General features: G+C 45.0%; 1 protein-coding gene across 3 annotated transcripts in view; it reads left to right on the forward strand.

Moving 5' to 3' along the window:
• Positions 1–14,811, forward strand: part of SHROOM2 (shroom family member 2) — a 159,702-nt gene that overhangs the window by 75,582 nt on the left and 69,309 nt on the right. For 2 of the 3 annotated variants that reach the window (XM_035289205.3, XM_035289206.3), the window contains exon 2: positions 7,045–7,196. In XM_035289205.3, the coding sequence (XP_035145096.3) occupies positions 7,045–7,196 (152 nt within the window). Of the gene's footprint in view, positions 1–7,044; positions 7,197–12,634; positions 12,707–14,811 lie in introns of those variants that run through there. The other variant, XM_035289207.3, reaches the window with a different exon arrangement.

The following is a 14,811-nucleotide window of genomic DNA, read 5'->3' on the forward strand; positions in this document are numbered from 1 at the left end:
GGTTTCCTTTCTGAAGACACTCAGCTCAATTAGAATGGGTAAGGGTTAAATTCAGCAGACTGAGAGGTGATTTCAGTGCTTGCCCCGTCGGACAAAAGGCATTTCCTTGTGCAGTTATTTTCTCTGGAAGGTGAAGCATTGTTGAGGTGGTCAGAATTGATCAATTGCGGATATGACTCATGGCCCTTGAAATATGATGTTGGATTTTTTAAAAAGCTGCTTTTTCTCTCTTTTGATCTCTGGTCACTGATTTTCCATATCCCTCAAAATATGGTGACATGGCCAGGCTTCCTTCCCAGCCTCTGGAGTTGGTGCATTACTACTGTGATTTTCTTTGAGGATATTGGCTAGGGCCTTTGTTTCCCCAAGGGTTCTGCAGAGATGTAGGGGTAATTCCCATCAGGGCCATTGTCCTTGTCGTTTTATTCTTATTGCCAAAGAAGTTCACTTGTGTGTGACTATAAGACAGGTCTCCCAGAAGCAGCTGCTGTAGCGATGAGCTCACTCCCCCATTGCCACAGCTGCCTTCACCGGCCCCCACGGCCTGCAGGAGAGCATCCAGATTCCCATTCCGGGGTGTGTTCCCTCTCTTCCCCCTCAGCTACCCTATCTTCAGACACTCCCCTGCACACACATTCATGCCTCAGGCCTCCTCCCTCCACGCCCTTTTTCACAGGGAAGCCTCTGCCGAAGGCCTTCCCAGCCTTTCTAGTTGCTGTTTCTATTTGGAGGCCTTCTTATCTCCACGCCGAGACAAAGGGGCACATCCCCTTCATGCTGCCACTGCCGGGACCCCGGTTGTTTTCACTGTGAGCCTGCCTCCCCCACTGTACTCAGGATGCCCCCGCCCCCACGGGAGTTGATTCAGATTGTCTCTTCAATGAAGTATCAACAACTTTGTTCCAGAAAAAACTTTGATTAACTGTGTTTTTTTCCTGCTGTTCCTAGAGAAAACATTTCCATGAGAACAATGAGGCATTCTGTACGTTAGGAGATGTTGAACTCTCATCGAGCCATAGGAGTGAGTTTCCGTATAGATGATCAGTTAATAACTCTGGCAACAGTGTTTGGCCTGGTGCGTGGACTTGGTGCTTTGGGTCTGTGGGTGCCCACAGCATGGCACCTGGGCTGGCATTGTCATGATTTGGGGTGATTGACTTCCTGGCTTTTTGTAGAGGGACTTTTGAAGTTAGAGCAAGTGAGGCGAAAGACTTTTCCTGAGTACTGCAGGACAGAACTGCCTCATTGGTGGCTCTGGTACTCCACAGACACTAGGCAGTTGTCACTAATCAGTGCAGTGCCAAGTGCTTCCTTACCTTGTAGACCTGGGACTATAACAACATGAGCCTCATTGTGATGCCATCACGCATGTGCCACCTTAGGGATGCCGCAGTCCCTGTTTTTATCCTGGGAGAACTTGTGCCAGCTGTAGGTGTGCTGTCCACCAACTTTAAGCTTAGTTAATTCTACCGAACTTGAGAAGTTCCATGAGGCAAAGAGAATAGAATGGCGCTTTTCAAAGCTGCTGCTGCTTTTCCGGCTACTTTCCCCATAGCACCATAAACATGTAGAGCTGCTTTCTCTGGACAAGAAAGCCCGGGATAAAAATGAAAAGTTTATCTCCCAAAGCAAAACACATTCCTGCTGAGAAAATGTAGGTGGAGTGTGGTGGGGAAGGCAGATAGATGTTGTGGAATGCAGTCTTCGTATCTGGAGGGGAAGCTTTAGGAATCTTTGCAGATGAGAAGAAACGACATCATGTTATCCTTTGTAGTGAAGTTGGAGAGCAAGTGACAGCGTTTCTGAGAGAACCCCACCCAGTCACCACTGAGTCAGACACAGAACTGTGTCACCCTGTAAAAGCTGTCCCAAGACCCTGCAAGCTGTTATTCAGGTTTCTTAAAGGGTTTCCTCTGATACTCAAATTCAAAAATATCATTGTGGTGAGAAGGACACAATTTCGTTTATTTTTATTTTTATTTTTTTGAGACAGAGTCTCGCTCTGTCACCCAGGCTGGGGTGGAGCAGCATGATAATGGCTCACTGCAACCTCATCCTTCTGGGCTCCAGTGATCCTCCTGCCTTAGCCTCCTGAGTAGCTGAGCGCCACCTTATCTGGCTAATTTTTTACCTTTTTTTTGTAGAGATAGGATTTCTTTTGCTGTGTTACCCAGGCTAGTCTCGAACTTCTGGACTCAAGTGATTCTTCCACCTTGGCCTCACAAAGTGCTGGGATTGCGGTTATAAGCCACTGTTCTTAGCCCTAGACACAATTTTCAAGCTCACCATATATCTCTCCTACACTGGGTGAAAATAGTTTCCTTGATTTTATTTTTTTATTTTAATTTTTAAAATAAAAATTTTTGAAACAGAGTCTCACTCCGTCACCCAGGCTGGAGTGCAGTGGCACAATATCAGCTCACTGCAACCTCCACCTCTCAGGAGCAAGCAATTCTCATGCCTCAGTCTCTCAAGTAGCTGGGATTACAGGCATGTGCCACCATGCCCAGATAACTTTTTTTGTATTCTTGGTAGAGATAGGGTTTCACCATGTTGTCCAGGCTGGTCTTGAACTCCTGACCTCAGGTAATCCATTTGCCTTGGCCTCCCAAAGTGCTGGGATTATAGGTGTGAGCCACAGCACCCGGCCCCTTGTTTTTTGTTATTGGGGAACGTATAACTTTTTATTGTGGTAAAATATATATAAAATGAATTTACCTTCTTAATTATTTTACAGTGTACCGTTCAGTGATGTGTTGAGCACATTTACATGGTTGTCCAACCATGCCCACTGTCCATTTTCAGAACTTGCCATCTTCCCCAGCTGCTGCCCATTAAACACTAACTTCGCATTCCCTCCTCTCCCCACCCCTGGTAATCACCCTTCCACTCCTGTGTCTATGATTTTGATGACTCAGGTACCTCAATTCAATTGTACAGTGTTTCTCCATTTGTGACTGGTTCATTTCATTTAAGTATAATGTCCTCAAGGTTCATCCATGTTATTGGCCTCTGTCAGAATTTCTCTCCTTTTTTAAGGCTGAATAATATTCCCATTATATGTGTATGTATATACCATATTTTGTCCATTCATTTGTTGATGGACATTTGGGTTGTTTTCACCTAGAATTCATAATTGTTTAAAGGCAAAAACAAAAAAGTTCTGTCATTTGAAATTTGGTGTGTTTTTTCGTCGTGGTTTTTTAATGCAAGCAAATTTATTATGAATAAAGTATCAAGGTTTTTTGTTTTAATTTTTGTGAGTACATGGTAGGTGTATTGATGTCCTTAGAAATTTATGATGATAGAATTATACTTTGTAAATGTGCATTTTTGCTTATGTTTGTAACCCCAGCACTTTGGGAAGCCAAGGCAAGTGGATGGCTTGAGCCCAGGAGTTCGAGACCAGCTAGGGCAACATAGGGTTCCATCGCTTCAAAAAAATTAAAAATCAGCTGGGTGCAGTGGTGCGTGCCTGTAGTACTAGCTATTCGGGAGGCTGAGATGGGAGAATCGCTTGAAACCGGGAGGTGCAGGCTGTGGTGACCTGTAATCATGCCATTAAGCTCTAGCTTGGGTGACAGAACGGGACCTTGTCTCCAAAAAAAAAACAGTGCATTTTGGACAGTTGAAAATACGGGCTAAATTAGCTTTCTAAGAAGATACTTTATTGGCATGTGACTGGCATTGTTATTCTCATAGTTCTGTTACTTTGGTTAATATTTTTATGCTTTACTTTACTACCTAAAATGTTGGATTCTTCCCCTTAGTAATTTTCTATGCTTTTTTTTCTAACTCATTAGAGGTATAAATTAGATTCTGAGTTTTATACCATATTTCCTTTGGCAGTAGAATTAAAATTGGGAAAAATCATCTATATTCGTAGAGATTAGTGGTGAAGTCTCTTAAATGAGCGAAATGTCTATAAACATATATTAATGATTTTCTTTTGCCACTTTACTCTGGAGCAAGTTTCCCAACATTGTAACATGAAGTGCAGTTTAGGGGAGAAATACCTACTATCAGAATGCCAATCTTTTTACCTGTTTGTGGTAAATTGTGTGTTTACATTGTCATGAGGGTCTCTCTCTTGGAAGAAAGAGGTTATTGTTTGTTCTGAATGAGGTCAGTTGTAGACAGTTTCAGCTAAAAATTGTGAGGAACTGATTTGTTATTTCTAAAGCTTTAAGTTGAGTTTTTGATATTTGACTTGTTTTGCGTTATATTCGTGACCATAATTAATAGCATCCACATGGCAGGTAAGATGTGTTATCCATTGTGAATACAAGGAAATGAGGAAAAAGAGACCAGAATTCTTAGGGTCTGGAGTTGGCATACATGGATAACACATGGATAGAAATAACTTCTGTGATCTTTCAACAAGGCGGAATTCCTGGCAGGCAAGAAAGGCCACTAAAGACCTGAAGTCTCTGAAATAGAAGACCAGCTCTAGGATGCCAAGAGTTTCCTTGGAATCCCTGGACCCCAGATGTCTGTAACTTGCCTCCTTATCCACACCTTATGTTTACTGTCTTCCCCACCCTGCTTGGATACCCTTATTTGGTTCAGGGGGAAATAGAAATGAGCAAAGTCAGCCACATCAACACTTAGGCTTTGTAGGATTGAAATACAGATGTGTGTCAGTCATTCCAGCCCCAGCACTTAGCAGTGACCTAGAGAAACAGATAGGGCCCTTCATCTCTGATCCATCCTCTTTCCTCTGTGCGGAAACCTGGGGTGAGGGCTGCTCCAGATCCCCAGCCTCTTGGCTGGCCCCTTGGACTCCTTCTTGGGGCATGTCGAAACCCAGTCTCCAGGTATCGCCTGCATTTTGCTATCCCTTGGCTGTGTGTACAATGTCAGCGGGTGGAAGCTTATTTACAGTCTGTAAAGACATCGGGATAAAATCGTCCAGAACTTTTGAAACCAGTTGTTGACTGAAAAAATTGCTCTATATTTTTGTTAGGAGTGGTTTTTAAATTTTGTTTATGGTATTGACTAGCAGTGAATAATTGCTTTATTCACAAGAGTTCAGTTGTCCTCAGATGCAGGTGGAGATTTCAGGAAAATCTGCAGCTTCAGAATTGAGGCATTGTAAGTTACTTAGCACCTAGCTTCTCCTGGCCACCCACCCCAAGAAGTAAGCTTGAGTCCAAAACACCTAGCTTTTCAACTGCTACAAGAGTGGATGGCATTAGCTTCAGGCTCACCTTTGGAAGTTATTCTCAGGTTGCCAAGGCATGCAGCTGGGCAGCAGTGAACTTGAAGGCTGTATGCTGATGTGCTTGTAACCAGTAATTTTTTCTTACTGGTTTCCCTTGCAGTTTATAAAGCTTTTTGGTGTAAAACAGGGTTGGCAAACCATTTTTGGAACAAGCCCAGTAGTAAATATTTTTGGCTTTGTGGGCCTAGGGACTCAATTCTGCCCTGTAGCAATATGTAAGCCAATGGGTGTGGCTATATTCCACTAAAACTTTGGGGGGGGGTGGGAAGGGGAGAGAAAGCAGCTGACTGGATTGGCTCAGTGGCCACAGTTTGCCAGAAAATGGGCAGATTAACTGAAATGAATTGCTATTGAGTTCCATTTTACTGTATAGGAAAATCTAGGTTAATAAAAATTATAGAATGTAGGTCAGGTGGGTGGCTCATGCCTGCAATCCCAGCACTCTGGGAGGCTGAGGCAGGTGGATCACAAGGTCAGGAGCTTGAGACCAGCCTGGCCAACATGGTGAATCCCCCATCTCTACTAAAAATACAAAAATTAGCCAGGCATGGTGGCGTGCACCTGTAATCCCAGCTACTCAAGAGGCTAAGGCAGGAGAATCACTTGAACTGGGAGGCAGAGGTTGCAGTGAGCCGAGATCGCACCACTGCACTCCAGCCTGGATGACAGAGTGAGCCTCTATCTCGAGAAAAAAAAAAAGCTAAAGAATGGATGGGATTCAAGCTGTTAGGAAGTCAGTCAATACACACTGAGAGCATACTGTGTTTATTTCTGAGTAGTGAATATCTTAACATACACAGCATGGTGTAATAATCTGATTAGGACTATGACACAATACAGATATGTGTTAGCAAGGATGTGGAGAAATTGGAACCTTCATACACTGATGGTGGGAATGTGAAACGGTGCAGCTGCTGTAGAAAACGGCCTGGCAACTCCTCAGGTTGTTAAATGTAGTTATCATGGGCCCAGCAATTCCACTTCTAGGTCTGTATTCTAAAGAAGTGAAAACATAGGTCCACACAAAAACTGTACCCCCATGTTCATGACAGCATCATCCACAATAGCCGAAAGTAGACACTGATGAATAAACAAAATGTGGTCTGTCCATACAAGTGAATGTTATTCAGCCATAAAAAGAAATGGAGTACTGCTGCATGCTACAACATGGACGAACTTTAAAAGCATCGTGCTAAGTGAGAGAAGCCAGACCCAAGAGGCCACACATTGTATGACTCCATTTATGTGAACTGTCTAGGATAGGCAAATTCATGGACACAGAAAGTACATTTGTGGTTGCCAGAGGCTGAAGGGATTGGAAACTGAGTAGTAAGGAGCACAGGTTTCTTTCGGGGTTCGGGGAAATGGCCTAACATTGATGGTGGTGATGGTTGTACAGCTCTGAAGATACTAAAAGCCATGCTTTCTGTGAGTGAATGTATGGTATTTGAATTATATTTCCATAAAGCTATTACAAAAACAGTCTAACTAGTTCCAGGATTAATGCATGAGAAATTAATAAATTAAAATGGTCCAAAATTATTGTCTGGTTTAAGGAAATCTAGAAAATGAATGAGTATCTTCAGGTCCCCTGCTTTCCGTGGTGTGTGTTCCTAAGCTTTCCCATTCCCTGGATAAACAGGAATCGTGTCCAGGGAAAGGGATATAGTACATCCCTGATCCCCTGAGTGGTAATAAGGTCAGTGCCCTGAGCCCCATTCCCACCAAGCATGAGGTATGTCCACTGTGTTCCGAGGACCTGCTCTGCCTCTGTAATTGCTGCTCATGGAAGGCTCATGGAACTTGCTTGTCTCTTACAGATTGAAGAGGGCAGTAAAGCCGCGGCGGTCGACAAGTTACTGGCTGGAGACGAGATCGTCAGCATCAATGACATTGATCTCTCAGGGTTTAGACAGGAAGCGATTTGCCTGGTGAAGGGGTCCCATAAGACCCTGAAGCTGGTCGTTAAAAGGTAAGACTTGAGCTTCCTCCCACATTTACCACGACACACAGGAGTGAGTGCAACATCAAAGTTGTCCCACCCACATCACTGCAGAGATCGCGATTGGGACCCAAGTCCTGCATATGTGCACTTAGAGTTATATGTCTTCGCCAAGCATGGGCCCAGCATCAGTAGTCGAAATGGTTCCTTATTTTATTGTGACTGATTTTATAAATTTTAATGTATTAAGTGGATTTGAATCCGCCTATCTTTCCTTTGTCAATATGTAGATGATTCTCTTGGCAGGCAGAAAACTGCTTATGCTCTCAGTGAAGTGATATGTTGTTGCCTGTCTTGTACACAAGGTGGCAGCCCGCTGCATTTTCTGTTTACATGCTAGAAAGAGAGTGACTGTCACGAAGATGCCAGCCGCCAAGGGTTTAGAGGGCTGTAGTGAGGTCTGGAGGGAGGGTCTGGAGGGAGCTGGCTGTCTATTCCTGTATGTCACATGTCAGATGGAGCTTGGATGGTTTTTTTTTTTTTTTTTTTGCTGTAGCTTGGATGGTTTTAAGAGGTTAGAAAGCGAACTTGGGGACATGATACAGTAACTAAAACAATACTCCTGGGTACCACAAGAATGTTGGGTGATATGTCGTTTTCCAAGAGAAATAACTCCCCACCTTGGTTTTATAGTTGGCTTATTCACAGGAAAATGCCTAGATATCCTTTTTGGCAAAATTAGCATGTTCTTTTGAAGGCTGGCTATAAATTTTAATTAAATAATTGACATTTATTTCCATTTTTAGTACAGATGTGAAGATATCTTCCTTTGTTTTGAAAACAATTTTTTTTCAAGGCTGACCAAGTGAAGCAGGGGGATGGAGAAGGAACAAAGACATCTGTAACTGGTTGTGACTAATTATTTGTAAACACCACTGCACTCGGACCAGCCAAGACATCTTACTAAAGGCCTTTTTTGAAGGGGTCAGGGTGGACGTGCCAAAACTATCCAGAAAAGGTTCAAAATGAGGAAAAGCCAGACATGGTGGCTCACACCTGTAATCCTAGCACTTTGGGATGCCTAGGCCAGAGGATCACCCAAGCCCAGGAGTTTGATGGAGACCAGTCTGGGCAATATAGTGAGACCCCAACTCTAAAAAAAATTTTTTATTTAAATTAGCTGAGCATGATGATGCATGCCTGTGGCCCCAATTACTCGAGAGGCTGATATGGGAGGATTCTTTGAGCCTGGGAGGTCAAGGCTATAGTGAGCTGTGATTGTGCCACTGTATTCCAGCCTGGGTGGCAGAGTGAGATTCTGTCTCCAAAAAACAAAATGAAGAAGAAGCAAGGAGGAAGGAAAAACATGTTTTGCCACATGAATTTAGCAAAGTTGTTTTTAAGTGGTATGTGCTATTCCTCAGTAGTACCCTTTTAACAACTCTTTGTAGATCAGAAAGTCAAATCTCAGAAATGTGGTTTCTGAGCCATTGGGGAGGGTGGGCAACGAGAGGCACCATGACATTCTGTTATGATTCCTTTGTGATCACCCTGTTAACCCTCCTATAGCAGCAGTTTGTTCAGTTAACTTAGTGGAATGCTGGTGGTGGAGAGAGAAGCTTGTTCTACAGAGGAAAGATGAGGAGTTATCAACTGACTCTGGGGGTCATCACCCTGCTGCTGAGGCTGCTTGCGACTTCCTTTTCTTCTGCCTCCTGTACTGTCTCATTCTGGGATGCCAGAGCCCCCAAAACACTGGGCTGTGCTTGTTGTCCTACTGTCTGTCTCTTCTTTGGTGGAGATACCTGCTTAGTCAGCACAGCTGGCCAGCTTTGTACCACCAGGGCATAGCTGTGCGTAGAAACTCCCAGTATGGAAGGTCTTGAGTCGGAAGGTGTGTGCATTGTGAATGTTCAGAGACATTTGCAAGTTTCTCGGTCCCCTATCACATCATCTCTAGCATAGGATATTTGTAGTTTGTTTTTATTCTCTGTGAAAGTGATAGGTTAAATATGATTTCATTATTTACATTTGCATTTCCAAAGTTATGAGAGTGAAGTCAGGTATTGTTCCACATATTTAGAAGCATGGTAGAGGTGATTCTTTTCTTGAACTAGAAGTACATATTTAGTGATAAAGATAGTCTAAAATCTGTTCAAAGGAGGGGCTGGGCACGATGGCTCATGCCTGTAATCCCAGCACTTTGGGAGGCCGAGGTGGGTGAATCACCATCACCTGAGGTTGGGAGTTTGAGACCAGGCTGACCAACATGGAGAAACCTTGTCTCTACTAAAAATGCAAAATTAGGCTTGGCACAGTGGCTCACGCCTGTAATCCCAGCACTTTGGGAGGCCAGGGCGGGCGGATCATGAGGTCAGGAGTTTGAGACCAGCCTGACCAACGTGGTGAAACCCCATCTCTACTAAAAATACAAAAAGTAGCTGGGTGTGGTGGCATGTGCCTGTAGTCTCAGCTACTCAGGAGGCTGAGGCAGGAGAATCGCTTGAACCTGGGAGGCGGAGGTTGCAGTGAACCAAGATGGAGCCACTGCACTCAGCCTGGGCTACAGAGCAAGACTTCGTCTCAAAACAACACAAAACAAAAAACAAAACAATTAGTCAAGTGTGGTGGTGCATGCCTGTAATACCAGCTACTCTGGAGGCTGAGGCAGCAGAATTGCTTGATCCCGGGAGGCGGAGGTTGTTGTGAGCTGAGATAGCACCATTGCACTCCAGCTTGGGCAACAAGATCAAAACTCTGTCTCAAAAAAACGAATAAATTTTAAAAAGTTAAAATCTGTTCAAAGGAAAGCCATGCTTCAGGAGAACTGGTTGGTGGGTGGAGAGAGAGAGGGCCTCAGGGCATCTGCTGGCTGCTTTCACTGAGTAGGTACTTAAAAGACTCTTGGCAAGAGAATTAAACTTTTGCCCTGAAGGATCTCCGGGAGCAGCTGTGGAGAATCACCATTTTGTGTTCTGCAGACCCACTTTCCTTTAAATGAGAGGTGTGGACAAAATGATAATGTGGTTTAGAATTTTATTTACATAACGTGTAATGAGATATAAAGCAGAGGAGTTTATTTACAGACTTTTATTTCCAAACACTTTCAATAACTGTATTAGGAAAAAAAACAAAAGCTGTTTTTCCTCTGCTCTCACACAGCATTCAACACAGAAGACTTCTGTGACCAGCTGCGTGCGTGGAACTTCTAAAAATCCAGCCACCTTTATGTGGTTTTCCTTATTACAAAAGCACCAATAGGTGCTTTCAAAATTGTTTTCTTAAAGCCAGAACACATATTCTTCTCTAACTAAATATAAATCTCTATTTAAATCTCCCCACTCTCCTGTCCCATTCCTAGGCAACCACTAATCTGCCTTCTGTCTCTGTGGATTAAGTAGCATTTTCTAGCATTTTATGCTCCAGGATGGAGTGTGTACCCTTACAAGTGGCTAGTTCATGAAAAGAACTCTGCAGGTAGTTCGTAGATTGAGACACCAACATATTCATATTCTATATTGCTCTGCTTAAAGCATGATCAAATGGTAAAGTAGCTTGCCCAAGCCTTGTTTGACCTGTTGCAATCGTCTGTCCCCATCTGCAAAAAAGTGGTGAGGGAAAGAGGTACATACATCTCTGTGTAAAGTGCGGTATCCATGGTTTTTTGTTTGTGAGACACAGGTTCTTGCTGTCTTGCCCAGGCTGGAATGCAGTGGTGCAATCATAGCTCACTGCAGCCTCAAACTCTTGGGCTCAAGCAATCCTCCCAAAGTGCTGGGATTACAGGCCATCGCACCTGGACTCGCCATGGTTTTTTAAACATCATTTGAATAGTGGTTCACGGATAAGCTTCCCTCCCTGTAGTGACAGCTGCTACACGTCTTATTTTGTAGGCTCGTTTTATCTTTGTGTGTGTGGGGACCAGGGGACCAGGCGGCTAGGATAGGATTGCGATGGGCCACTTTCACAAAGCGGTGGCATCTTGTTTCACAGGCATGGGCAATGTGGACCTGTGGTGGTTGAGAAGCTGGTGCTGGGAAAGCGATGCGGGAGGAGACAGGTGGATCACTATCTCTGCAGACAAATGAGCGTCAGCGCTTCCTCTCACCCAGGGTGCGGGGGAGTTGGAGACAAAGAAGGTGTAACAGTCAGCCCTACCAAGGGCACAGATGTTCTTTCTTGTGAGGCCCAGGTGGCATTCACGGCCCGCGATGTCAGGGAAGGGGGTGCTGCCCAGGAGTCAGATCTATCGGTTAGGTTGGGAGGAGAGGCTGAGGCTGGCAGTTTTCCTTTTCCCTTTCTTCTCAGGCAGCTTGTTGTTCTGTCTCTACTTGGCTGGAAAAGTGCTCTTTGCAGGAAAGTTCAGGGTAGATGTGTGGCCTGTTATGATGCATGCGCCTGCACGTGTGCGTGTGTGTGTGTATCCAGTTTTTTTCATCTGCACTGTTTTCCTAGGTGCCCAGGCCCACCCCTGAAGAGTCCTGGGCAGGTCTTGAATGGATCCGGGCTCTGGCATTTTCACAGAGAGCCATAGGCTCTTTCGCTGGATGGTAGCAGTGGGTCTACCTCTTGCTGGATTAAGCACATGTGCTTGGGAAGGTGAAGGCTGCAAACTGGGTGGCCCTTTGGCATTTTCCCCATTAACTTAGCCCAGCTGGGTTAGTGCCTGATGTCCTTGAGCTGTGCCGGAGGAGAGGGAGCTGGGTTGGGAGGGAGGGGAAGGACCGGGGAGCCGACAGCAGCTTCTAGCACAGCTGGGCTTGTCCTAGCCACTTGGTGCTTTCTCTGAAATCTGCATTAACAGCGCTGGGGACAGTCATCCATTTTTCTCACTTCACAGGCAAATTGCTATAAGTTCAGCTTCTAAAAAGCACCTATAATTTCAAACACCCTAGGGAAAATTTCCTTTAAATATCATATTATAAATTATTTTCTAAAGCTTTGCAATTACCCTTTTTGGCTTTTCCCCCAAATATGCATTATAATATTAGTTTTCTTTTACAGAAAAGTCTGCCTGCCACCTTGTCATTGACCCTGCTGTGGGCAGTTTCTCTTGAACCAGTCATGTGTTGCAAGTCGTTTTGTGGGGGCCTAACCGTGGATAGGGTTGATTCATGTCATTTCCTGCCTCTCTGCTGGCAGCCCTAAACCCTCTTGTGAATCTAATTATGTCCACTAAGCTTGCATTCAGGAGCAGCTTAGCAGCAGAGGGGAGGGTTTTTTGCAGCAGGCTGTAAGGGTTTGTGAGACCATGTGGCATGGTCCTGCATTTGAAGAGAAGAGGCTGCACGTCGAGGGGCAGCACTGATGTTTGCTAGGAGCAAGTTTCTTACACTATGCGTGCCCTCGTCGGTGCTGCTAGGATGCCCTGACTGCTGCCGCGAGCCCAGATTGTGCGGTGCCCCCCTCTGCTGCTGGCTCCTTGGAGCTGCCCTGGAGCAGGTGGCCCTGCGGCCCCACAGTTGATTAGCACAGATGTTCCGGGAGCTGCTACTCGAAACGGTGTGGCAGCAGTAAGGGGCCATCCAAGACGTCAGCAGGTTTACACCCCCACCTACCCACCCGTAGCACCCCACCCCCTCCAGAGCTACTCCGGAGGGAGAAATGGTGTGTGGTCAGACGGAGGGCGTGCTCCTTAGTGGGGACACTGGAGGACGTCAGGTGAAACCCATGCCTTCGAGTCTGTCTGATGTCTTTGTGATTCAGGAGTGGGTATTTTATTGTGAGCATTTGGGAGTTTATGGCTCTTTGCTACTGTGTTTATTTTCTTGTTAAAACAAGGAGACCGGACTTGTTTGGGCTATTTTCTATTATTGTTTTTATTTCATTTATTTATTTTATTATGAGTGAAGAAAGGAGGGAAGGGAGAGAGGATGGGAAGAGGGAAGGATGAGATCTTGCTCTGTTGCCCAGGCTGGAGTGCAGTGGCTACTGACAGACAGCCTCCAACTCCTGGGCTCAAGAGATCATCTTGCCTCAGCCTACTGAGTAGCTGGGACTACAGGTGCATGCCACCATGCCCAGCTTTTTGGTTTTATTTTTTATTTAATTTTCTTTTTGTTTTTATACAGTCTCCTTCTGTTGCCCAGTCTGGAGTGCAGTGGCATGATCTCAGCTCACTGCAACCTCCACCTCCTAGGTTCAAGCGATTCTCGTGCCTCAGCTTCCCTAGCAGCTGGGACTATAGGCGTGTGCCACCACACCTGGCTGATTTTTGTATTTTTAGTAGGGACAGGGTTTCAATATGTTGCCTAGGCTGGTCTTGAACTCCTGGCCTCAAGAGATCTGCCCCACTCGATCTGCCAAAGTGCTGGGATTACAGGCGTGAGCCACCACACCCAACCAATTTACTGTTTTTATTAAGTAAGATCAGGAGGGAAAAGAAAACTACATTGATCAGAATTGTTTTATTTTGGGGAAAGTTACTTCTATTGGGGTTTTGCCTTAGTGTGTGGTTTAGGTAATTTAATCAGATGAATCACTGTTTGCAACTAGTGGCGGTTTCTAATATAGTGAGACTTACAGAGGATGTGTAGCTTATCTTTGTGTTTGTTTGGGGTCTCTGGAGGACCTATGATGCTGCGCAGTGGGATTCACACTGTACAGGGTATTTTGAGGTTTGAGGAATCGAGAAGTTAGTATTAGCATTATCGACGAAGTTTAAATGACTTTTATTTTTTTAATGGGTTCTGTAAATGGAGTAGAGTTTTATTTTTAAAAACGGAGCAGTTCTAATAAGATCCACCAAATTGAAAGCCCTGAGCTTAGGAGAAAAGGTTTATCTATACTGGTTGAATTCCTAGTGTGCTATTGGGTGGGAAAGAAGAGTGTTCTGGTGAGATTTTGAGAGCAGACCCTAGAATGTCCTCTCTTGAGACTTGAGGGGACAGGTCTTGGCAGCTGTTGTCTGGGAAGCGGTGTCCTGTGAGAGGCAGCAGCCCAGCAGTCACCGAGGACCCCTGGGCTCGCATGCTGACCTCTTAATGGGCTTGGCAGGGCAGGGGGCCTGCATGTGGTTTCTGTCCAGTGTGCCACTTACCCTTGCAGTCACCCCTAAGGGACAGGTAGATAAGGCCTTTGCAGGTTGAGAAGATCCCAGATACTCTGTCTGTCCCACATGGAGCACACTGAGCATGTCCCCTTCTGTCCATCTTGTCCTTGGCTGTGGTGGTACTGGCACGCTCTGGCATGCTCTGCTCTGCATTGGCCACTTAGTCTAGATGGAGACAGACACATTTTCAGTGTGTTGCCAAGGGGCAGAGAGAGGTGATATTGGCGGAGCCATGAGCGATGGCTGCCCGATAGGCGGTAAAGGCTGAATAAACGTTGCCTCTTCTTAGAACTGTCCCCTCAAGCGTGGTTACCACTAACAACCCTTGGTTGCCAGGTGGGAGAGTTTTGGGGAGAGGATATGAAGTACCTGACACAGCCTTGGCCCTTTCTACAAAGTGAAGAACTTAGTTTTTCTGTAAAGAAAGCCTGTTTTGTTTTTTGTTTGTTTTAATATGACTCGCTAATTTATTCACACAAAGAAAATGCTCAATAATGAAAACAACTTCATCCCATGCCTCTTTCTCACTGAGACACGCTCATACCCGTCCTGTCCCCAGCTGCAGGATGTGTTTCTATGTCTTGGCTATCTCAA

The sequence above is a fragment of the Callithrix jacchus genome, chromosome X (assembly GCF_049354715.1).
Source record: "Callithrix jacchus isolate 240 chromosome X, calJac240_pri, whole genome shotgun sequence".
In the NCBI taxonomy this organism is placed as follows: domain Eukaryota; kingdom Metazoa; phylum Chordata; class Mammalia; order Primates; family Cebidae; genus Callithrix; species Callithrix jacchus.